A 24,800-nucleotide genomic window follows, 5' to 3' on the forward strand; every position below is an offset into this window, starting at 1 on the left:
TTCTTGAAATCTCCCCATGAGCACCTCACCTCTTAAGGTTAAGCGCTGCCTTCCCACGTTCGGCACCAACTTTATTTCAGTGCTTGTGTCCTTGGGAGAAGACATATCTGTGCCCCAGATCCTAGGGAGCTCCACGAAGAGCCGATGTTGGGTGAAAAATCATCTCCACGTCCCTCATAGTGAGAGCCATTCCAGTGAACGTTTGTATCAGGCATGGGGCTAGGTCCATGGTGACCAGTCACATAGGGATGGCTGGCGGGCGCCCACTGGCTGGCTCCAGAAACCACCCAGCAGTGCCCAGGCTGAGCCCGGGCGGCCGGCCAGGTTTGGGCCTGCGTTAGGAGGGGTCTGAGAGCCACCCCTAAAGGCCATCACTGGCTGGAGGCAGAGCACAGATGAGGGTGACCTGGTCATATACGGAGGCCAGCAAGCACCCACGGGCTGACTCCAGACACTGCCCAGCAGTGCCCAGGCTGGCTGACTGTGCAGCCTCAGGCAGGTTGCTGCTCCTCTCTGGGTCTCTGTCCCTCCCCGCCCCCCACGCCGCCCACTCATCTGCAGCAAAAGGGTCAGACCAAGGTCTGCTTAGCTTGCATTATGAGGCCTGCATAAAGGTGGGGGTGGAGAGGGGCAGAGGGGATGGCCCCCAGGAGCTCAGCTGCCCCAGGGTCAGAACCATCCCCTCAGGTGGCACTCTGCTGCTACTTCCCACCCCCCGCTCTCTGCTAGGGCCACAATGAGGGGGACTAGTTTTGGTCTCTGGAGCAACTGTACAACATCACTCAGCTAAGAAAATGCCAGCCATGCCACAGGGCCTGTCCCGTGCTCAGTAAGTGTTCAGTGGTGGGAGGCCAGCTCCATCAATCGTCCAGGACCTCCCCAGCCTGCTCATCTTGGAAGCAGGGGGTGCTCACCCCTGCCTTTGGCTGCCCTCCCACCTCCTCTCAGGCTGTGACTTCCTCTGGATGGGTGGGAGGCCCAGGGGTGGGGAGTGGGACTCAGTCCTGAGCAGCAGGAGACTGGAAGGTCCCCTCCCACCCTGTCGCTGGTGGGCACCTAGGCTGTCTTGGAGCTTGGTTTCAGAGCAGACTGGTTGGGTTTGAGGGTCCAAGGGGTGCCTTCAAGCAAGCTGAGAGCTTCCCAATAACCTCTGGTGTGGCCCCGGGCCCAGGAAACCCGCTGGTGGGCCGCTGGAAGCCAGGCCTCCTCAGGGTTTGTGCTTCTTGTCTGTGAAGAAGATCCTCCGGAGCTTGTCAGGCTGCAAGGAAGGACAGGATGCTGGAGCCTGGGTCCTGGGACAGGGCAGGGAGACCCAGGCTCAGAGGGTCCCTCTACAGGGACTGGGAGCTGAGGCCAAGGCCAGAGAAAGACCAGGTTGGAATGCAGATGGCTAGTTGCTCCACAGCCCCTCACAGTGCCAGAAACCCCAGCCCTCTGGTTTGGATGAAGGACTTGCTCTCTCTCGCCCCCCTTCCTTCACTGGGTCTCCGGGGGTCCCCACCCCAGCCCTCTCTGCCTCAGCCACGCCCTAGGTAGGATGGGGGGGGTGGTGTATGTGATGCCTTCAGGACCCAGAAGGACTTTGCAGCTGGAGGAGGAGCAGATGGGGGATGTAGCTTATGTAGTTCTTAGAAAGACTGTCCACAGGCAGGATCTGTGGTCCTGAGAGTCAGGATCTCAGAGGCTGTCTTGAACCAGGGGAGTTCCCTGTCCTGGGGTGTGTGGGTACAACCTTGCCCCGAGGGGGGAGTTGGCAGAGCTTCTGGTGAAGGCCTTTCATCTGCGAGCTCAGGGTCTTACTGTTCAGGCCAGGAGAGGAGGTCTGCACATGCTGGAGATCTGAGGCTGCCACCTCGGGGAGGGGGTCACATGGCTCATGGGCTCCAGGTACAGGCAAGCACACTGGGGTGAACCCTCAGCAGGGCTCCTCTGCCTCCCTGGGAACTCTGACCCCCTCCCTCCATCCTCCTGGTCTTTGCTTCCCCCTTTCTCCTTTCTTAGAAACCCCCAGGAATAACAGTTATCCTTTGACAGCTGTCTCTGGGCTGTATCCTGAGCACATGGGGATGGCTAGCATCATCTCCTGGGCAGCCACCCCTGGACACAGCACAGGACCAGCCCATTTTACAGATGAGGAAATGGAGCCAGATCCTGGGTAGATGCTAAATAAGAGTACAGGATGCCCAGCTAAGTTTGAACTTCAGATAAATAAGGAATAATAGCAGTACTGGTAACTATGCTAAAAAAACATTACTCATTGTTTATCTGAAATTCAGATTAACTGGGTGTGTTGTATTTTATCTTGCTGAATCTGATGATCTTAGTTGCATGGGAAACTATTTTGCCCAAAGGCACATGGGTAGGGAGTGCCTGAGTCATGAAAAGGGACAAGGCAAGTCAAACCTGGAGCCAGGGTCCTTGTCCACCTCTCTGAGGCTCTGAGACCCCTGCAGTGGCAGGAGTCCTGCCCCAGAGAAAGACTTCAGAAGGGCCTGAAAGTTCCTATCTTACATCCAAATCTAACCTCTTCCTCTCCACCTTCTCCAAGCAGAAGTCGGGGCTGGGCAGTTCTGGGTGTGGTGCTGACCTGACCCACCCGTGTTTGAGGGCCACAGGTTCCCTCATTCACCAGTAGCTCTCTGCTGGCTGGCAGCCACCCCGCCCCACCCTGGAGCCCACCTTGTGTGTCCGTCCGGCTTCCTTGCTCCTGGCTGCTTGGATTTGTGTGTCTGTCCAGCCTCCTTGCTCCTGGCTACTTGCTCCTGGGATTTGTTCATAGGTGTGTCTGGGCTCTGGGAGCTCCGGGACCTCTGAGATCCTCTCATAACCACAGTCTGTGAACCCTGAAAGCTTGCTGTATGTAGGGCCCATCCCAGGATAGGGGGTCCTGGCCGGGCTCCCCCAGCAGACTGCAATCTGCTCATGGGCATTGCCGTCTTCTCGGCGTGGCACATCCCTGGCGTCCTCGGGGATGCCTTCTGTCCAGATGGACTCGTAGGTGTCTGCACAACTGCTCTGGGAGCAGGGCTGGGCCCCACGGCTCAGTTTTGGAGACCCCTGGCTCCAGGTAGCCCCTGAGGGTCCCGAGGCCTCAGAGCTGGACGGCAGGAGGAGGCCCCAAGAAATGGGAGACACCCTAGGGCCCTGGTCTGGGCTCACCCCAGAGAGGGCAGCTCCTGGGCCATCAGGCTTGTTCTGGCTTCCGTCTGAAGGTCTCCTCTGGGCCTCCTTGCCTGGAGAACAGGCCTGGCTGCCACCTGGAACTGGCCTCTGCCGGCTGGATATATCTGTGCCCAGGCATAGCCGGGCCTGGTTCATCTTTCTCAGGTCTGCATAGATGATGTCGTTGGAGCCTCCAAAAGAGTTGCTCAGAAGGGAACCTCTCCTCTCCGGGAGCGGGGGCACCTTGACAGGGGCCTGGAGAGAGGAACAGAACTTCTGAAAGGTTACCCTGCCACCAGGCTGCTCTCAGCTAAAATGAAGCTTTCTCAGAGAACCTGAGGCCCCTGGCCTTGGACTCATTTACCTGAGGCCGTTATGTGCAGGGGTTGGTGGACATTCGGGGTCCTTGCCAGCTTCATGTTCTAGGACTCCTGAGTATGGTCCTTACATTGGCATTCAAGGTCAGAGGCCGTGAGCTCTATCTCCCACCGGAGATCATTCTGTTCTGCTCCTCTCCCCCCTGCCCCTCAGAGAGACCCCTGCATTCACCTACTTACTGCTCCCTTCACCTGCAGAATAGGTCACGCTCAAGTCCATCAATTGTGTATTTATTCAACAAATAGTAAGAACTGTGTAGACACTGTCCCAGGTGTCAAGGGCTCCATAGTGAGCAAGACCTCTTGGGAGTTTACATTCTAACCTGGAGATAGACAACATACTACTCTGTTTTTGTTTAATGTGGTTGATGTAATACATGATATAATAGCATGCATGCTCAGTCACTCAGTTGTGTCCGACTCTGCAACCCTATGGACTGTAGTCCACCAGGCTCCTCTGCCTATCAGGTTTTTCCAGCAAGAATACTGGAGTGGGCTGCCATATCCTTCTCCAGAGGATATTCCTGTCCCAGGGATCGAACTGGCATCTCTTGTGTCTCCTGCATCAGCAGGTGGATTTTTTACCAGTGTGCCACCTGGGAAGCACCCGTATTATACTGTATCACAACATAATGTACTGTCAGCTCATGATCAGTACTATGAAGAAGAACAAAGCTGAGGAATGGGATTGGGACAATGGCAGGTGGGAGAGGGGATATTTTCCATAGCTTAGGCGGTCCTTTCTGAGGAGAGGGCATTTAAGCAGAGAATGGCATGCAGCGAGAGTAGCAGCCATGTGGGTATCTGGTGGGAAGAGTATTCCAGGCAGTGGGTCAGCAAGTGCAAAGGCCCTGAGGTGGGAACAAGGCTGGTGTGTTTAAGGAAGATCCAGAAAAGTGAAGAAGGAGGAGAGAGAGCAAGGGCACCTGAAGAGGCTCTTGTGAACCCTGGTGAAGCTTTCAGATTTTATTTTAAACAAGAGGAGAAGCTCTCGACATTCTGTGATCTGATATACATTTTAAAAAAAGTCTCCATGAGTCCCTCCTGCAAAGGTGCTACAGACAATAAAGTATTGGCTCACAGGCACTCCACTCTATAGTTTACAAAGGGATTTTTTCAGACATTGTACATCCGTTCCCTCATTCAAGCCTCGGTGGAATCTCAGGGTTGGTAAACTGAGACTCAGAGAGGTTATGTGACTTGACCAAAGTCACTCAGCCAGAAAGGCCAAGCCAAGGTTTGAACCAAATCCAGCTAGCAGAGGCAGGCATGGGTGAACCACTGGGTGATTCCAAACTGGGCCGCTCCTCTCCCAGAGGGCCTGGCAGTCAGCCTCCTCAGCCTGAGGGGCTGGCTGCGGTGGCCGCTCCAGGCCTGACTGTGGGCGTGGCACCCACATTCCTGGTCTAGCAACCCTGACCCTCAGTGGCCCAGAATCCTTCTCACCTCCATGCTTTCTTCCTCGGAGAGATTCCGGGGACTTGCATCCAAGCTCCTCCTTTTGTGGAGGGAGGAGGCCTGGTGCTTTGGAGAGGCAAGGGGGCTGCTGGCCTTCTCTGGTGGGTGTTCCAGGATAGGATCAGTTTGGTGGAGGCCCAGGGTGATGGCGTCATAGAGATCATTGTCCTCCATCTGGGGGTGGTGGAGACACAGCAAGTGTGTGGTCATATACCCCTGGCTGGCCTCTAGCCTCCTGCCAGAGACTGCTGGCCAGAGCCAGAAACATCCCCACCAGGTCCCAGACCTCAGCTAGAACGCTGTCTCCTTCTCCCAGGACCCCGCACTGAGTGCCTGTGGGTGGCAGGAAATAGAGAAGGCAAAGAAAGGCATGTGGTCCAGTGGTGGACACCCCTGGCCTGTGCACTCTGCCCCAGCCCCCACCCCCCCAGGAAGAGGGGTACCTACCCGGGGGCAGGCAGCAGACAGGGTCTCCCCGAAGGGCTCAAACTGCACCTCCTGGTAATGGCGCACGAGTTCCGCCAGCGTGCCGTGGCTCTGGGTGTCCCCTGAGATGAGGCAACGCCGGTTTTGGAGCTGGCTGATGGCAAAATGCCGGCAGCGGTCACTGCCCCTGCAACACAAGGACAACGGCAGCTGTGCCTTGGCCCAGGGCCGGGGCTGACCCGGGGCCACGCTGTCCTCTGGGGCCTTGACGTGCCCTCTGCAAAGTAGGACTTGACATCCAACAAGCGCAGCCTTGCAGGTGATGGGGAGCTGGGGAGTGGCGTTCCACCCCACCTCCCCCTCCATGCCCCCCACCCCCCTTCCCCTGCAGCACCAGTCAGGGAGGAAAGGGCAGGGGAAGTGAGGCACTCAGCTTGGGGCTTGGATGCAAGATGTAAAGGGATGACACAAATTCAGTAATCAGGACAACTGATAATGCAATATTTTAGAAAGTCAAAATTAATACCAAAATATCCATGATGAGTAAAACCTCTGTCTTAAAGATGAGGTCCGACCCCACACTTGCACACCTCGGCCTCACTCCCCTCACCTGAATTCCAGCCACGTGGAAAAGATGGAATTCCAGCTCCCATCTCCCCCAGCCTGTAAAGTCCCACTCTCTTCATTTTCCTTTTTTATGGAAGAGTATTGGGCTTCCCTGGTGGCTCAGTGATAAAGAATCTGCCTTCTAATGCAGGAGACTGCAGGTTCAATCCCTAGGTGGGGAAGATCCCCCAGAGGAGGAAACGGCAACCTACTCCAGTATTCTTGCCTGGGAAATCCCATGGACAGAGGAGCCCGGCGGGGTTGCATGGGGTCCCAAAAATGTCCGTGGGCTCACAGAGAGGCAGACACTACTTAGTAACTAAACAATAAGGGGAAACACAGTGAAGGCACACATTCTAATTGTGCCGCTCAATGTATTTCCCATGTAACCACCACCTAGAGGAAAACGGACAATATTTCCAGCTCCCCAGAAGACTCCCTTATGGCCCCTTCCAGAGTAGCCATGACCCTGACCCCCATCGTCACAGATCAGTTTTACTCATTATGGAAATTCACATAAATAGAACCATATATATTTTTTCATGTCCATGTAGAATTAGCTTCTTTTTTCCCCCACTGATAGGTAGTATTCCGTTTAATTTAAATATCCACAATGTATCCATTCTGCTGATGGACATTTAGGTTATTTCCACATCTGGGCTGTTATAAATGAAGTTACTCTGAACATTCTTGTACATGGCTTTTTGCTGAATACATGTATTCACTAGTGTTGAGAATATCCCAGGACAGAGAGTTGGTGGGTCCGGAATACACTTTTGCTTAGCTTTAGTAGTATGCCAAATTGTTTTCTAAAGTTGTTGCCAAGTATGAGAGTTAGAGTTGCTCCGTGTCTTCACAAACTGTTTCGTAGCCTCTTTCTGCTGTAACCAGCAGTTCACTGTGGTTTTAGTTTCTATTTCCCTGATCACTAAAGCTGCTGAACTGTCCTTTTTGGACACTCTTTTTGAAGTGCCTCTATTTTGCCTGTGTTGTCTTTGCCTTACTGATTTGCAGGACTTCTTCATATATTCTCAATATGAATCCTTTATTAGGTGTATGTATTACAATACAAAACCTCTCTGGCACTGTGGCTTGTCCTTTTATTCACAGAATGGTATCTTTTGATTAATAAGAGTTCTCAATTTTAAGAAACTCAATTGTTAAGCTTCTCTGTCAGTACTTTGGGGTCTTGTTAAAGAAATCTTTGCCTACCACAAGATCATGAAAAACGTTTCCCATGTTTTCCTTTATAAGTGTATTGTTTTGCTGTTCTCACTTGAGTTCATGATCCATCTAGAATTATTTAAATTTTGTGTATGATGTGAGGTGGGGGTCATCTTTTTCCATTTGGATATCCAATTACTCCCACACCACTTATTGAAAAGACCAGCCTACCCCCATCCCTCACCCCTGAACTACAGTGGACATTTGTTACAAATCAGGTAAACCAAATGTGGGGGGCTGTTTCTGGATTTGTTGGTCTATTTGTGTATCTGTGAGGAACCCCACTTTTATCTCTTTAATGAGTTGGCATTCCACCCAAGATCATGTTTGAATAATAATAAAAAAAAAAAAGCCCTGATGTTGAAAAGACATTGAAAACTGCTGAGTTTGTATATTTCAAAATGCTGAGAACTGTATCAGGGACTCAGAATAACAATAACTATTTTAGTAACTAGTAACATTTATTTATTTACTATGTTCTGGAGACTGTACCAGCACTTTTAAAGGTCTAAACTCATCAAACCCATTCAACAATTCTATGAAGTAAATCCTGCAATATTACCATTTTACAGATGAGGAAACATGGGTGCAGAGAGGCAAAGCAACTTGCTCAAAGTCAGGATTTGAACTGGGACAGTCAGAACAGATGATAATTTTGAATCTGAATCTGAATCTGAGACCTTTGAGAGTTTCCCTGGAGCCCCAGTCTGCCTCCCTCCCTAACTGGGGATTGGTGGTGGGGGGAACTTCTTTCTTTTTCTGCCTTCCCCCTCGCAACCTACTCTTGGGTCAGGCTCTGACATCACCACTTCTGACTTCATCCTGCCTATCTTGTCTCCTCATCTCTAGGACCACTGCCTTACACTAGTCTAGATTTAATCATCGAGCCCAGACCTCACCCCTCTGTGGTCCCCACTGCCCCCAGTATCTGTCTTGAGTCCTCCTTCCATAGGCTGCCTGCAGGTTCCTTGCAAAACCTAAGTCTGACCCGATGACCCATCACTGTCTATGGACACAGCCCAGCATCCAAGGCTATCCTGAGCTGCCCCCTGCCCTCCTCTCCAGGCACTGCTCCACTGGGACCATGCATCCTTCTGCACCCAGCAACTCCCCAACACCTTAGTCTGCTTTGTCTCTCTTCTTTTGCACATGCAGTTTAATCTACTGGAAATGCCTTCCTAAACCCCAATCACACCTCCTTTCCTGCCCAGCAAGTTGCTTTCTTCCTTCTATCCTGGACTCAAAGTTCACCTCTGTGAACCTTCCCCAGTCTTCCATCAGGAGGAGGTTCTCCCCTGCCCGCCCCTCTGACTCACCACCTTGAAGGCAGAGGCTTCTCCTAGTGTATGGCTGGCGCTGCTCAGCATGCCTGATGGACATGGTGGATGAGTGAGGGAGTCAGGGAGTGAGGGCCTGGGGAAATCCCAGCAGTGTGGGCTGGTGGAGACTCGGAGCTTATCTGCAAGGCTGGCTTGTGGGAGCCAGAGCCTGCCTGCCTGCCCTTTGCAGAGGGCTTCCTCTCTTACCTGTAGGACAAGATGTAGCCGGTGGCCCGGTCACTGAGGCGGATGAGGAAGGAGCCAAGAGCTTTGTCCCCAAGCAGCTGCTCTGTCTGCCTGGGCAGAGGACATGCCATTAGCCAGGGCTGGGCACCCCCAACAGCAGCAGGAGTAGCCTAAGTCAGACCCGCCTCAGAGTCCCTGCGGGCCATGCCCCAGACCCAGAGCACAGACCTCCAGACCTTTATAGAGAACTCCCTCAGTATTTCGGCTGGTTCTGTGGCCGGTCTGGGCTCAGTCAAGCAAATTCAAGACTCAGTCTGGCGCTGGGTTGGAGTCCTGAAGTCACATACATTGCTCCACTTAAAGCCTCACCAGTGGGCACAAGAGCCACCGCCCTCCACCTGAATGGCCCTATAGCAAGAGGGATTCCATATAGCTGGAGATTTTCAGTTTTGTGGCTCTTTGCCTCAGGATTGCTGCATACAGCAATGTGTACAATTGCTGCACACTTGTGCAGGATGTGTACTGCACAAGAGTTTCTGCAGGGAGAAGGTGCTATTATATCTGGAGGCTGACCATGATAGCAACTCTTAGGTTCTCATCTTCCTCCCTTGCACATCCCCTTCAACCCCAGGCAGCTATGGATACTGCTAAATAATGCCAAGTATTCTGGAGGCATGGTGGAAAATTCCAGCTGTCTTCTGATTTGGCAGTACATAGACCAAATAGTTCCTCACCCACTTATTCACCAAATACTGAGTGCCTGCTCTATGCAGGATCAACTACAACTTTTGCAGAGTTCGGTACTAAATGAAAACCTGGAGCCTCTCAGTAAAAAAGAATTTCAACATGGGGACTGCAGTGTATTCAGCCAAGAATAGGGCCCTTCTGAGCAAAGGGCCCCGTGTTACAACACGAGTTGATGCCGGTGAAGCTGGCCCTGGTTCAATGCTAAGTGCTGGGCCGGGAGGGCCCAAAGGCTGGCTGCATTTGTCATTCCTTCAGCAAGTGCTTTGGCAGCTTGGAGACCCACCCCAATCAGAAAGCCAGCCCCCACATTTTGGCATTTATTCCTAGAGTAACTGTATATGCCTGGGACAGTTCCCACTTAAAACAGGTCTCCTAGTAAATTCTCCACTTACTAATAGTGTTCTGCTTTGGATGATAAATGAAACAGCACCCCTAGTAATTCGTCAAGATATTCAGAGCTGGTCTGAATGCATTCTGATCCAGCCTGCCGCCCCCACCCCCCTGCCTCTGTTTTTCTGGCAACCTGGCAGCCCCAGCAAACTCATAGTGGGGGGCCAATGCCTTCACCCACCTTGCCCACAGAAGCAGCCGTCAGAGAACTTGGTGCTCCTAAATCTGCTTCCCCACCCACCACCTCCTGGGGTCCCTGCCTCCCCCATGGAGAAGGCAGGGACCAATCTGGTCCCAGACTATTTTTTTGGCCCTGAGGGGCTATCGGCCATGCTGGGTGTGTGGACAGGGGCAGCCTTACTTGCGGGTGATGAATCCGTGAAACCAGGGGGGCAGGACTCCATTCTGCAGAATGAGGGGGGCTTGCGTCTCCATGAACCAGCTCAGGGCCAGCTCCTGCAGCTCAGCCAGGGCCTGTCTGTCCCCAGCCCCCTTGGGCCCCCTGCCCAGGCTGAGCTGCCTAAGGTGGGCCTCCATTCTGGTGAGCACTGAGGTGGAAGCCGAGCCCAGGCCACCCGCACGCCTCTATATCTGTGTGCGCCCGATGGACTGACGCCTCATTTGCCTGAGTCCATGCCCTCTCCAACCGCCCACGGCACACAGGAGCCCCATTGTCACCTCTGACAATGTGTGGGCTGGTTCCCCTCTCTGATGCTCTGAGGTGGGGCACCTTGGCTGGCTGGGGACGCTGGGGGAGGGTCACATTAGCAGCTAGAGAGGCCTGGGGTGGGGGGGTATCTCTGACTTCCTGGCTAACAGATGAGGCGCAGCACTGGGTTTGGCCCCTTCCCCCAACCTCCGGTCTTTGTCTCGGCTAAAGACCAGACTCTGGCTAAGGGCCAGGCACTGCCACTCTTAGCAAAGTGGGGAATTTAAATTCTACTTGTCCTTCCTCCATGGAGGCCACTTGCATTTTGGTGAAGTTCCGTGCTGGTGAATTTCTCCTTCCACTCAAGCTTTATTGTCTACTGTGTGCCACATACTCGTGGGTCCTGGGAATAAAGCAGTACTCCAAAGAGCATTTTGCCTTGTGGCACATACATTCTAGTGGAAGGATATAGGCAATAGACAAATACATATGTAGAATATGGCACCAAGTGTAATAAGCACTCCAAGAAAGAGAGGAAGAAGATGAATGGGTGTGTTATTTAGATGGGGGTCAGGGTTGGGGGAAGCCTTGTCCAGAAGATGCCACTGGAGCAGCAAAGGAGGAGGCCAGGCTGGTGGCTGGGGAAGAGATGCTTCTCCCAGAAGAGAGAGAAGCAAGTGCAAAGACTAGGAAGTGGGCCTCTGCCCTCTGATCCCCTAGCAGGGCTGCCATAAGGCCTTTGAGAGGAAGCAGTGAACCAGGTAGGGCCCGGGATATTTGTTCATGCAAACATCCCTGAACTTTTAATGCGCTTCCGAGTTTCATAGCAGAAATCCAGGCTTGGGTGACGGGGAGGCAGGGGATGTTGCAGCGAGCCAGCCCCAAGGACCTGGGTTAGAATCATTATACTGGCCGCGGCCTGAAGGCAGTTACTAAGTGGCTGCACATAGCTCAGTTTTTTCATGTGTAGAATGGGAATGATTTTTAAAAAGCTACTTTCTAGACTCTAGGGCCATTATGACAACTAAAGGAGATAGCACAATGGTTAAGAATAAGTTCAGTCATTCAGTCGTGTCCAACTCTTTGCGACCCATGGACTGTAGCACACCAGGCTTCCCTGTCCATCACCAGCTCCTGGAGCTTGCTCAAACTCATGTCCATCGAGTCGGTGATGCCATCCAACCATCTCATCCTCTGTCATCCCCTTCTTCTCCTGCCTTCAATCTTTCCCATCATCAGGGTCTTTTCAAATGAGTCAGTTCTTCGCATCAGGTGGCCAAAGTATTGGCGCTTCAGCTTTAGCATCAGTCCTTCCAATGAATATTCAGGACTGATTTCCTTTAGGATTGACTGGTTGGATCTCCTTGCAGTCCAAGGGACTCTCAAGCATCTCCTCCAACACCGCAGTTCAAAAGCATCAATTCTTTGGCGCTCAGCTTTCTTTATAGTCCAACTCTCACATCCATACATGACTACTGGAAAAACCATAGCTTTCTCTAGGTGGACCTTTGTTGGCAAAGTAACGTCTCTGCTTTTTGATATGCTATCTAGGTTTGTCAAGCTTTTCTCCCAAGGAGCAAGTGTCTTTTAATTTCATGGCTGCAGCCACCATCTGCAGTGATTTTGGAGCCCAAGAAAATAAACACTTTCACTGTTTCCATTGTTTCCCCATCCATTTGCTATGAAGTGATGGGGCCAGATGCCATGATCTTCGTTTTTTGAATATTGAGTTTTAAGCCAGCTTTTTCACTCTCCTCTTTCACTTTCACTTTGCTTAAGAATGAGGGAATGTATGTATAAACTCAAAAACTGGTAGAACTGACAAATAACAATAGAAGTTAGGGTACTGTTTGCCTTGGGGAGCATATGATAAGGAAGGGATGAGGGGCTGCCAGGTGGTGATCATGTTTTATTTCCTGATCCGGGTGGTGTTAGGTAAATGTATTCACTCTGTGAAAATTCATTGAGCTCTGGGCTCATGACCTATGCATTTTTCTATGTATATGTTCTACTTCAACAAAACAGCTCACTTACTGAAAAATGAGGATGCTGCAGTCATATTTCCTTGGTTCCAATCTCAGCTGACCAGCTATGGGACCTTGAGGAAATGACTTAATTTTTCTGGCCTTCAGTGTCGTCATCTTTGAAACAGGGACAAGAACATGACCTGTTGTTTGGACGGTAAGATGAGTTATGTCCTTAGAACAGAGTTTGGAACACAAGCTATTAGGATCAGCTCTGATGATGATGTAATGACTCTAAAATACAGTGGGCCCTCCCATTGGTAATTATTTTCATTATTACTATTATTATTACAATTTCACCACGGTCACCTCAAATCAAGATAAAGGGATCGATGGCAAGTATGTAATACATACAACTTAGAGGAAAGGCCAGGGCATGCCACACACTTGCAACCTCCACCTGAACAGCTTATTCCCCGTCTCTGAGGCTCATTTCTCACATCTGTGAACAGGGCTGCAAGGCATCTACTTGCCTCACCTGTCAATGGAGTGAGCTATTGCAGGTCATGCTCTTTACATGGGATAGGCCCACAGGCACACAGCAAAGATCCCCAGGGTCAGCTACTGGGAACACCACTTTTATAAACAATTTCCAGCCTTGACAGAGAGGAGTCAACTCCAGCCAAGGGATCCTGGAGGGATTCATGTACTTGTGAAACTGTCTTCCGGTCACAGCTGTAAGCCAGGGATACACTGGGGTCACAGTGGAAATCATAGGCCCAAACTGGCAAGGACTGGAATTTCCTAAGTTGAGGTGGGGGAGGAACAGGGGTGGATTACATCTTTATCTTCCCCAATCTCTAACTGAAATTCAGCATTTCCTTCCGTGACGAGCGTGGAGAACAAACCTTATTAGTGTTCATAGAACTTGTGACTTGGTCACCAATGGAAATTACAGATATTCTCATATCACGTTACAGCTGAGGCAGACATCTTCAGATATTGATTTTGTTCACCATTACGTCAAAATAACTAAGCCCAAAGCCGGATCTTGTTCTTTAACATGCTAAAAGAGAAGCACACTGTATTACTACATCACAGATTTTTGAATAACTTTATTTCAATATGATTGATTTCCATTGTGATTCTATGTATTTTATTTCATGCATTTAAAAATATTATTCTGAGAAAAAGTTCATGAACTTCATCAGATACCAGAGAGATCCACGGCCCAAAAAAGGCCAAGGAAACTGGGGTTAGACCCAGAGTTGGTTTGCTGCCAACACAAAGTCCTGGAAGTATTCAAATACAAAGAAATGTGTTTCTGTAATTTTCCATGAGGTGTTATCTCTCCAGCTCCCTCTTAGGTGGGGTACTTTTATGAGCAGAACTTGGCTATTTGCATAAGGCGACAAAGGTTTTGTGTAGGGGAAGGGGGAGCCCAGGACGGCTGCGGGCCAGATATGAAGATTCCAAAGGCAGGCAAATAAAGGGGAGTCTATTTTTACACTCAGAGGAAATGGGGGTGAGGAGGAGGTGAGGCCAGGTTTGGGGGCATCAAGTGAGCTCTGTGAAAGACTGAGGGGTTGGTTTTCCTTGAATGCACTCCATAACCCACTGTTCGGTTCATGGCCATGCTCACCTGCTGGGGGCTGGGCCCTGGGACGGAGAGAAGACTCCAGAATGCCCACCCTGTTTCTCCATCCCTGGGTGCCCAGAGGTGTAGGAAGAGGAACTGAGAAGATTCAGGCTTTTGCAGCCAGACTAAGCAACTTACAATCCTGGTTCCCCCATTTGCTGGCTTGGTGACTTTGAGGGAGGTACTTAATCTCCGTGTGTCTCAGTTTCTCATCAGTAAAAATGAAAGGGATAAAAAGTACTCATAAAAAGTACGCACCTAGCAGGGTTTGGGGATCCCGTGAGCTGATCCAACGCAGAGGAGAGGCTGGGAGGCACGGGGCACAAGCAATAATCATCAGCCCCAGCTCCAAGTCATCTCCCCACTGGGAAGTCCCCAGAATTCTCTGTCTGTCTCATCAAAACTTCCTTCTCCTGGGTTCTCCATCAAGGCCGTGCTTCTGCTGTAGGACAAATAGATGGTAACTGATTATCCAGTAAATTACCTCTGTCCCCAGGGTGCTCAGTCCACTGTGCCTTCTCAGGCGGAAAGCTCTCAGACTTCTCCAGAAAGGTGCTCAGAGGCAGCGTCTTTCCAGTCCCTTTGACCGAGGCTGAGTATGGCCAGCACCCCAGCACGGCCGCTTCCACTCCTCCTTCGTTGAGCCTGTGCTGTGGGAACCCAGCACACGACCAAGTGCTGCTGGCAGCCAGCCTCCATGCAGAATGCCAAAGGGGCTTTTCAGCACATTTTAGTCATAGGTTTGCTTTACTTTATGAACACTGCATTTTTGTGCCCCTTAGTTGGTTATTCCATTAGAATTTGTTCCACAATAGTAGGGAGTGCAGAATGAACGACCCTATATCTTTTTTTCTCAGACTGTCTGCCTTATTCTCCACTGTATTCTGTGCCTAGAACCATGTTTGGCATAGTTAGATGCTCATAGGTATATTTTAAATTATCATCCAAATGTGTAATACATCCACATGGTTTTTAAAAATGAAAAGTGTAGTACTCCCCTGGTGGTCCAGTGGTTGGGAGTCCGCCTGCCAATGCAGGGGACACGTGTTCCATCGCTGGTCTAGGCAGATTCCACGTGCTGAGGGGTAACTAAGCCCATGTATCACAACCACTAAGGCCACGTGCTTTAGAGACCATGCTCTGCAACAAGAGAAGCCACCACAACGAGAAGCCCACACACTGCCATTAGAGAGTAGCCCCACTCACTGCAACTAGAGAAAGCCTACACGCAGCAACAAAGACCCAGTGCAGCCACAAATAAAAACAAATAAATAATAAAAAGTATAAAAAAGATATCCCTAACAATCTTCTTTCTCCAGGCATTAAAACCCCATCCACCCAGTGCCATCTCATTCCCACAAAAACCCACTCTTAATTCATTTCTTGAATGTTCTTTCTGGGTTTCTTTATGCATATTCAAGTAAATATGTATATTCTTATTTTCCTCCCTTTGTTATATAAGGGTAGAATCCTCTGCAGTGTCCTGCACTTTGTTTTGTAAAGCTCGTTAGTAACAGATCTTAGAGTTCCTTTCATAAGAATACATAGAAGGATGTCATTCTTCGTGTTACAGCTACATGGCTGCATCATCATTTTTGTAACCAATCCCCTAGTGACGATCCTTTGGGTTGCTTCCAGTGTTTTTATATTTCCCACAATGCAGCAGTGGATAACCTTATACAGATTTGATTAAGCACAAGGGTGAGTACATCCATGAACACATTCTCAGAAGAGATGGCTCAATCAAAAGGGTATTTGCATTTGTCATTTTGATAGATGTTGCCAAATTGTCTTCTTTAGGAGTTGTAGTCATTTACACTCAAGAAATACTGAATAAATGAATAGACAAATAGATAATACATCCAAGCTCAGTCATTTGGGGGCCCCCAGCTAGCAAGAAAAACTGGGAGGGGGCCGATGTTACTCCAGAGAAGTCACCAATGTTACTTTGACTTTTTTTGCCCCTTTGACGTTACTGAGAAAGCTCATCTTCTCATGTGTAGAGCATGGCTCTTGGGGTAGGAGGGCGGTACAATCATCCCACCAAACAGGTAGTTCTGTTTTAGTAATAGTTACAGGACAATGGCCAGGTAACTGAGAACTTTACAAGGGCTGGTTAAAATGTCTGAGGCCTGAAAAACAATAACATCAAAAAAACCCTACCAGTATTCGCTCCCAAATCCAAAAGAAGAAAGCTGCAAAATCACAACAAATGTATAAGCAAATGTCTATACAGTGTATCGTTGCGTCAACTTCATTCAGTATTCATAAAAGTTTCACCACATCTGAAAATGGTTTGGAGGTCAGATTGTCTTAATCTCAGAAGAATCCCCAAGTGTGCAGGAAAACTGCCAACAGATTGTTACCAATTGTCAATTAAATGAATTCTCAAAGCCAAATCATTCCAAAGCAAAATTATAAAAGTAATCATTTCCAAAAGAGTTCAAAGTAAAAAAAATTATATATGTTGTGTATATAAGATATAGTATATTATGTCATATATACATGTCATATTAATACTATAATGATATATAATATAAAATGTTAATATTATAGTGTATACAATTTAAAATGTGACTATGTGATTATATTTATATATTTATATATATACTATAAGATGTTAATATTATATTGTATATAATTTAAAATGTGACTATGCCATTATATTTATATATATATTTGTATATATTTATTTATGTGCTATGTAGTGAGATGCAGACTCCAAAGTGCCCTGGACCTTTGCAGGTGCACTCAGTTGTGTCCAACTCTTTGCAGGCCCATGGACTGTAGCTTCCAGGTTCTTCTGTCCATGGACTCCGGACAAGAATACTGGAGTGAGTTGCCATTTCTTACTCCAGAAGATCTTCCTGACCCAGGGATCAAACCCACATCTCTTGTGTCTCCTACACTGGCAGGTCCCACTCCATAGAGTATCCTTGCTCTGGGCCTGTGGGCTCCTGACAATCCCAGAGGAAAGTAAACCCACCCCTCAGATCAGAGGGTCTCCCCCATTAGCAGTACCTCTCAGTTTTGGCAGCAAGAACAAGACGTAAATTAGTTTCTCTATATATTATCTGACCTCACCAGTGAGTAGTTCTGAGTCCTGTGCAAAAATGAAAAGCTACAGAATTACGTGCCATTTGCTCATGAGAACTAAAGAAGAGTCAGGTATACAGGAACCTGTTGAGAAGATCAGGAGCCGAGGACCATATGTTGGAAAGCTTGTTCTACAGTTTCTTGGAGGCCAGGGGACTGCCATGGGTCCTGGCACACCTGCCAGTTTAGACATCCGGGGCTGCCCCTCACTGCTGGGAAACGGGGGCCCATCGGAGCTCGGTAACGATGTTGAGCCCCTATTGTGCGCCAAACATTTCAAATACACATATGTGATTGCCTTTCCCTTTTGTAACAGGTAGACGAGACAGCATTACTGTCTCCACTTGTGCCCACTGTAAAGATGGAAACAGACTCAGGGCTGAAAATGGGCTGCTCGAGACAAAGAGTAAGTCACTGGCAGGGCCGAGACCAGAAGCTGGGGGTCCTACCCCACTTCCTCATATATGCTGCATCCACCTTCTATGCCTTTGCTCTTGATCCTTCTCCTACCTGGGGCTCCTTTCCTTGCTACTCAAACTCTGTAAGTACCTAAAAAATGCACTAAATCAAAATTGATTAATATTTTGTTAATATATTCAAGCTCCAAAATACAAAACCAATCTGAAAACGCTCTCCTCTTCTCACCAAATTAGCTCCTTCCAGGTCTCCTTACTGCCCAGTATCACATCTTGATTGCCTTCTGGGACCTTCCTTCCAAGACAGTGGCCTTCCCTCCAAGGCAGCGGTCCCCAACCTTTCTGGCACCAGGGCACAGTTCTGTGGAAGACAGTTTTTCCACGGTCGGAGTTAAGGGGGATGGTTCAGGTGGTAATGGAGCGATGGGAGAGGCAGATGAAGCTGCACTAGCTTGCCAGCCACTCACCTCCTGCTGTGCAGCTTGGGTTCCTAACAGGCACCACCTGGGGGTGTTGGGGACCCCTGCTCCAAGGTCCCTTATTGCTTCGCTTGCACAAGCACCTTTTTTTTTTTTTAATTATTTATTTATTTTGGCTGTGCTGGGTCTTAGTTGTGGCTCATGGAATCTTCACTGCAGCAGGTAGGATGCAGTTCCTCAACCAAGAATGAAGCTGGGCCCTGGGCGTTGGGAGTGCGGAGTCTTACCCACTGGACCCCCTGCACAAGCACCTTTTAAACTCCTTTGGAGACCCCTTTGCCCAACCAAGATGATGTCTATACGTCTACCATTAGAACAGCATCCCTTCAAGATTTCAGTTAAAATGCCCTTACCTCCCAGACTGGGCCTCACAGTGAGGGCTGAAGTCCCAGGGCTTGTGTAAGCAGGGAGGAAGAATCTGAGCTCAAGTTTGGCTGAGGGATAGGGGGTCCCGGGAAGGGGATGGCAAGAGGGCCCTTGGGAAAGGAATGGGGAAAGCAGAAAGGCTTACAGTGTCCTGGGCGCAGTGCAAGGCCCAGAAGCAGGACAGTGACCGGAAAGGACAGGACCTCTGTAGCTATAGCCCCACTGTCTTCCCGGGGATCCAGCCCTCCCCTGCTTCCTGGGCAGTATGGCTCTGTAACGCCTATGTGGACCTCCGCTGCCTGGCACCCAGCCCCTGCAAGCCTTCCACCCCACCCTCCAGTGCATCCAGGCCTCTACCTATCTGAGTCCTGGCTCCCTTGTCCTTGGGACTGGGAGTTTGGCAGGCATCCCAGATGCCTTCCCTCTAGGAAAGAGAACCACAGGTGTGTTAGATTTGCCTGCCAATTTGGTAGGGAAACAAGGCTTCCTGGAAGCTGGAGATAGCAAATCCAGGCTGACAGGGTCCCCTGGTGGGGCTCTTCTCTGTGAAGCTCCCCCACACTCCTTTTCGGAGTTTCAGCATCACTCAAAACCAGGCAGAAGCAAAGAGCAGGGGCTGGGGATGTTCGTTGAATAAATCAGCTACCATTCTGAGGCCTTACCACTTGTCAGGGACGGTGCCAAACACTTTTGCATTTATCTCGTTTAAGCCTCGCAACAGCTCTAGGAGGTAAAGCGGTCATTATGTCCCGTTCTACAGATGAGGAAACTGAGGCACAGGGTGGCTGGGAGATCCACCCAATGTCATACAGCCCCTCCTTTATTTGGGAGCCCCCTCCCCCACTGCCACTGCTTCCAGCGCCTCATCCATTTCTCCACTGACCCTCTATCAGGGCAGGTGGCGTGGCGCTGAGCTGTATGAAAGCACTCAGCCAGCGCTCTCCCTGGGTGGTGGCGGTGGCATCTCCCAGTGGTCAATTCAGCCCCACTCTGAAGATGGTCTGCCTCTCCCTGTTCCTTCTCACACCCTCTGGTGCTCAGCCCATTCACAGCTGCAGTACCCCAGCCTTGACCCATGAACTCCAATTTCCTCCCCATAGAGGCCAACTTCCTCCAGGTGCTCTCTGGGTTGAACAAAGCCCCACCAAAGCTGCACTGTGTCCCCCAGCCCCAAGCAGTGGCGCCATCTCTGCCGGTCCTCTCTGCCTCAGGCACAGAAGGCCTCCATGGGTGCCCTTTGTGTCAGGACAGCTTCTCCAGCAGGGCCAGGGGAGAGGCAAAGTGGTCAGGCTTGCACTAACCAGAGCAGGCGGCCAAGCTTGCAAGATAAGACAGAGTCCTAAAAGCAAGGGTCAGGTCTGTTGTAATAGCTGGAAGAATCAAGAGGCCTTTGAGCATGAAGGCTCAAAAAACAAAACAGAGCCTCTGCTGGTCTGGGGAGCTGTAGGGAGAATGACCAAAGGCCCTCACAGCTGTGCCTTATGCTACTGATACATTTCAGAGCAGGTGGGCAGGGCCCTTACAGATCACTTTGCCATCCAGTCCCTCGTGGAACAGATGGGAAATTGTAGCCCAGAGAGGGCACAGACATGCCAAAGGACACACAGCATATCAGGTGGTAAGGTCTACTTTCTCTCTGGGCTCCCCACAGGACTGCGGGCTCCTTCTGTGGCAGGTTTGGGTCTTAGCCAACTCCATACCCTGGGGTCTGGGAATTAAAAAGGCGGTGGGTGGCTGGGTGCTTCTTAGAGGCCTTTCACCTTGTTCCCTGCGAGGGAAACTGGACTAGGATGAGTCACTAGCTCTGTGTTCCCCCGGGGTTTGCCCAGAGGCTGGCCATGTGGGAGCAAGTTCATTGCCCAAATTTCCTCTTTTCAGTAAACAGCAGCCACTTCCTCCTGGGTTGCCCACTTCCTTCTGGTCACTGGGTTCCTGAGAGGCTCGAGGGGCAGGGGCTCACATGGACAGGCAGGACAGACCTTCTGGCACCAAGCTTGCCTGTACTGGACACCAGGCAAGCACACAGACTGTGTAAAGCTGGTGTCTGACCACAGGTCATGTATGCATGCTAAGTTGCTTCAGTGGTATCCGACTCTTTGCAACCCCATGGACTGTAGCCTGCCAGACTCCTTTGCCCATGGGATTCTCCAGGCAAGAATACTGGAGTGGGTTGCAATGTCCTCCTCCAGGGGATCTTCCCGACCCAAGGATCAAACCCGAGTCTCCTGTGGTTCCTGTATCACAGGTGGATTCTTTACTGCTTGAGCCACCAGGGAAGCCCCGACCATAGGACACTGACCTTTAATCTACAAGACTGGAAACTAAAAAATGTCAATAAGCCATTGAGGAAGAGTGCCAAGCAATTAGGAACCACCGGGGGCAGCCCCAGGATGACCATGTGGGAGGACCTTGAGGGGATGATCTGGCTAGAAAAGGGGGGGAAATGAAGCTGCATTTGTTTAGCATTTTACATAAAATATAAAATTGTCCAAAATGAATTTGGAGAGAGCTGCTAAGAGAGATGAGATGAAGGTCCTCCATATAGGCCCTTCAGCTTTTAGTTTTAGGAACAGAGGGGGATGGGGTGAGACAATGCAGGGTTTGTTCATGAAATAACCAGCATCCCAGGGTGACCCAGAGAGAACTGACAGGGCAAGGGGCCTGGGAGAAGTCTGGAGAGTCCAGAGGGTGTCGGGGTTGGTGCGGGAGCCTTGGAATGCTTGGGCCACTTCTGCTTGGCTCTGTAGACATGTGGGGCCCTCCAGAGGCCCCTGCTGAGATGTTGCTCCCAGTTTTGAGGCCTCCACATTTTGCCTGTCTCACTGGGGTCTCTGGGCTTGCAACTGCGCCTCCTCAGAGAGGGCCATATTGGGCCTGGCAAGGGCCAGGAGAGTTTATAGAGTTTTTAGATAGTGTAGGCTCAGCACCACAGGGATTCCCTTGTAGCTCAGTGAGTAAAGATTCTGCTCGCAATGCGGGAGACTCAGGTTCGATTCCTGGGTGGGAAAGATCCCCTGGAGAAGGAAATGGCAACCCACTCCAGTATTCTTGCCTGGAGAATCCCATGGAAACAGAAGCCTGGCAGGCTACAGTTCATGGAGTCACAAGAGTCAGACACGACTTAGCGACGAAACCAGTACCAGTACCAGTACTGGCACCTGGATCTGCCAACTTTCAGGGGACCTAGGAAATGTCTGTAGACTAGAAAAAAAGGTACCAGCTGCAAACCTCAGGAAAAGAGGAAAGTCAAAATTAATAAACATTTCATTACATATCTGAAAAGTGTAACATTATGTCTACTTCATTAAAATGTCATAAAAACGTTCCTCCCTTTGAAAACAATTTATATGTTGGATTTTTCTCACTCGGCCAGGATTCCCACACAGACATGACATCTGCCAAGATGTAGTAGCCAAATGTATATTAAAAAGAATTCCTTATAGATACTCTCCAGAGCATAATTCTAGAAACTCCTTCAAACATTTTTAGAGCAAATATTATGACTATTTTTACTGTGGAATGTGGGGCATTGTAATATGTTTGATATGATGTGGAGTATGGCCTCCATGAGAAAGAGGGCCTGCGAGCGTGTTAAAATGACAGGGAGAGTGGAAGTTCAAGTGCAGGAGGGTCAGGCTTGAGGCCAGCTTGCCCACTGAGAAGCACAGACTCCAGCTCTACCAGGGGCTGCAGAGACCCGGCCAGCCAGGCCAGACCCACGCCCCAGGGTGAGGAGGCTCACTCCTGCTACCTGCGAAGGGCGCCTTCCTCGCGCCTAGCAGATATCTGCCTCCACCAGATACCCCACGGGCTTAGTCTGTCCTCTGTGACAGCAGGCTACGGCCATCCTTACTTTTTGGCCAACTCGCTGTCAGAGCGGAGGATGGAGGGGGCTGTACCTGCTCCTGCCCTGTGGCCTCCTGTATACCTCCTGTGTAGCTGTGTACTGTAGCTGTACAGACCCAGTTCTCCCAGCTCTTCCCCTTTCCATAGGACTTCTTGGTCACACCCTACTCTGGCTTCCTAGCCCACAAGTCAACAAATCACAGTCCCTCTTAATCACGGCAAGGCACAAATGAAACACAGTTTCTTTACTCTCGAGGGTGGCCCATCCCACTCCTGCAGTGCATTCTCTGGCCTCCTATGTACTGGGGATGCGAGATCCCCCTCTCAGAATCTGCTGATTTCAGAGGATATCAGTGCTAACTGTACGACAGTAATAATCGATATGCTGAGTGCTTACTGTGCTAGGTGCCATGTTAAGCACTTTCACATGATCTCGTAATCTTTATAAGAACAATGGAAGTAACTACTCGTACTATCCCCATCTTATAGATGACGAGACTGAGGCTCAGGGAGGTAACATAACTTAACCAAAGTCACACCACTGGTTAGTAGCAGAGCTAGGAGACAGATTCCATCAGTCTGGATTCACAGTCCAGTCTTTAACTCGATGCGGTATTGCACTCAAAGAGAGCCAAAGGGTGCTAAGATGGAGGCGCCCTTGCCACGGCCACCCAGGCAGATCCTTGAGAGGCCTGGGGAGAGGTGGGGTAACACAGGGCCAGCTAACAGAGCCCACAGCTGGTTGGCTGGCTGTGTGAGCTCACTCTTCCAACCTACCTCCAAGTAAGCAGTCTAATTCAGGGTCCCATCCATCTCAGAAAGTTCGTTTTCCACCTATGTAAAAACATGCAAACCGAAGAAGGTGAGATATTGTTTTGATCTGGCCCTTTCACAAATATTGCTATGACCTTCCTTTTTTCATTAAGTAAAGTGAGCTTTAGTATTCACATTTCCCCCACAAACTTGCATGACTCATTCCTTCACGTCATCTAGGTCTCTGCTCCAGGTCACCTCCTCAGTGGGGCCTCCCTGATCCTCTGAAACGCAGCCTGACCCTCCTGCCCTCCTCTTACATTATTGTGAAACAAAGGCACTTGCCTCTTGAGGTTACTGTGAAAGTTCAAATGAGCTAATATATAAAACACTGGTAACAATAAGGGCTATTTAAGTGGTAATCCTTTTCTAAGTTACAACACCGGCATGTAGACAACACAGTATACTTTTATCTGCCTTTTTATGTGGGTATCCTCTCTCTCCCTTACTAGACTATTATCTCCATGAGGGCAGGGGAATGATTTTGCAGCTTGTTCACTATCTTGTCCTCCAGCATCTGGAACTGTACTTGGCACATAGAAGGGGCTCAGTACATATTTGTTGAATTCAGAACGTGAACCCACTGAGGTCTGGAGAGGTGGGAAAAGTTTTGGCTTTCATTCACAAATTCTATAAACATTTACTGAGCACCCACTCGGCGCCAAGCAATAAGCTCTCTCGGTTGTGCAATACTAGCCTATGAATCTGGCAGGGCAGAAATTTAAAAACAAAGTTTTGCACTGAGGTTATAATTTATATAGAGAGAAATGTACAATTTCAAGGGGACACTGATGGATTTTTGAGAACTGCAAGTTCACACTCCCATAAAGAAACGGAACAATGTTTCAGCTTGGCAACGGGGGGTTTTGAGCCCAGGTTACACAAAGGCACAGAAGGCAGGCGGTGATGCTACCTGACCTGCCTCTGGGGTGCCTGCGGGAGAGCCCCGGGTCGAAGCGGGCGTTCCTGGGGGCGGGCGGGGGTGGGACTACAAGTCCCAGACTGCTTTGCGCGCTCGCAAGCCGTGCGGAGCGGCGGGGCTCAGGGGAGGGGGCGCGGCAGCGGCGGCGGCGGTGGCGCCGAGGCGCTGGGGGCCCGGGCGCCGGCGGTTGGCGTGCTGGCTGGCAATGCCGGGGCCCGCGGCCCGCGGGGAGGAGGGCAGCGGTGGCGAGGGCGCGGCCCCGGGGACCGCGGCGGAGCCTGGGGCTGGGCCGGGGCGGGAGCCGGCGCGGCTGTGCGGCTACCTGCAGAAGCTGTCCGGTAAGGGCCCGCTGCGCGGCTACCGCAACCGCTGGTTCGTGTTCGACGCGCGCCGCTGCTACCTCTACTACTTCAAGAGCCCGCAGGACGCGCTGCCCCTCGGCCACCTGGACATCGCAGACGCCTGCTTCAGCTACTCGGGCCCCGACGAGGCGGCCGAGCCCGGCGCGGAGCCGCCCGCTCACTTCCAGGTGCACAGCGCGGGAGCCGTCACTGTGCTCAAGGTGGGACCGCGCCCCTGCAGCCCAGCACCTGCCTCCCGGGGACGCGCGCGCACGCCCTTCTGCGGTTCCCCTGCTTAGCCTTGGGACTGCCCCCTGGCACCCAGCTCAGCCCAGCTCCTCTGCCCATCTGACTTTCTCCGTCCACCCTCCCTT

At 50.6% G+C, this 24,800-nt stretch overlaps 2 protein-coding genes across 9 annotated transcripts in view; one reads left to right on the plus strand and one right to left on the minus strand.

Annotated features, from left to right (window-relative positions):
* Nucleotides 1-104: 104 nt before the first annotated feature.
* Nucleotides 105-24,544, minus strand: SH2D7 (SH2 domain containing 7). 7 transcript variants are annotated; one of them, XM_045163784.1, is made up of 10 exons: nt 24,408-24,544; nt 23,128-23,184; nt 17,889-18,020; nt 14,406-14,589; nt 13,417-13,574; nt 12,579-12,711; nt 8,780-8,869; nt 5,445-5,610; nt 4,986-5,171; nt 1,358-3,417 (listed from the first exon to the last, which is right to left on the minus strand). In XM_045163784.1, exons 6-10 carry the CDS (start codon nt 12,683-12,685, stop codon nt 2,626-2,628), a joined length of 1,341 nt encoding a protein of 446 aa, XP_045019719.1. In that variant the 5' UTR covers nt 12,686-12,711; nt 13,417-13,574; nt 14,406-14,589; nt 17,889-18,020; nt 23,128-23,184; nt 24,408-24,544; the 3' UTR covers nt 1,358-2,625. The 7 variants fall into 7 exon arrangements, 6 of the variants coding, with proteins under 6 accessions (XP_006073346.1, XP_045019719.1, XP_045019721.1 ...); XM_045163786.1 differs by lacking the exon at nt 17,889-18,020 and having other exon boundaries at nt 12,579-13,574; XM_045163787.1 differs by lacking the exon at nt 8,780-8,869 and having other exon boundaries at nt 12,579-13,574.
* Nucleotides 24,243-24,800, plus strand: part of TBC1D2B (TBC1 domain family member 2B) — a 92,632-nt gene continuing 92,074 nt past the window's right edge. The window contains exon 1 of one of the 2 annotated variants that reach the window (XM_045163783.1): nt 24,243-24,647. In XM_045163783.1, coding sequence (XP_045019718.1) covers nt 24,291-24,647 — 357 coding nt within the window. In that variant the 5' untranslated portion in view covers nt 24,243-24,290. The remainder of the gene's footprint in view (nt 24,648-24,800) is intronic. The other variant, XM_025271172.3, reaches the window with a different exon arrangement.

The sequence above is a fragment of the Bubalus bubalis genome, chromosome 20, assembly GCF_019923935.1.
Source record: "Bubalus bubalis isolate 160015118507 breed Murrah chromosome 20, NDDB_SH_1, whole genome shotgun sequence".
NCBI classification, from domain to species: domain Eukaryota; kingdom Metazoa; phylum Chordata; class Mammalia; order Artiodactyla; family Bovidae; genus Bubalus; species Bubalus bubalis.

Bases quoted from the DNA above. Each gene is read 5' to 3' on its own strand.
- SH2D7 (XM_044933025.1), bottom strand. From the start codon at position 10,432: ATGGAGGCCCACCTTAGGCAGCTCAGCCTGGGCAGGGGGCCCAAGGGG. The intron at 8,870-10,256 runs GTAAGGCTGCCC...TCCTCTGCCCAG, and splicing joins CACGGATTCATCACCCGCAA to GCAGACAGAGCAGCTGCTTG. The intron at 5,172-5,444 runs GTAGGTACCCCT...CACCACCCCCAG, and splicing joins TGTCTGCTGCCTGCCCCCGG to ATGGAGGACAATGATCTCTA.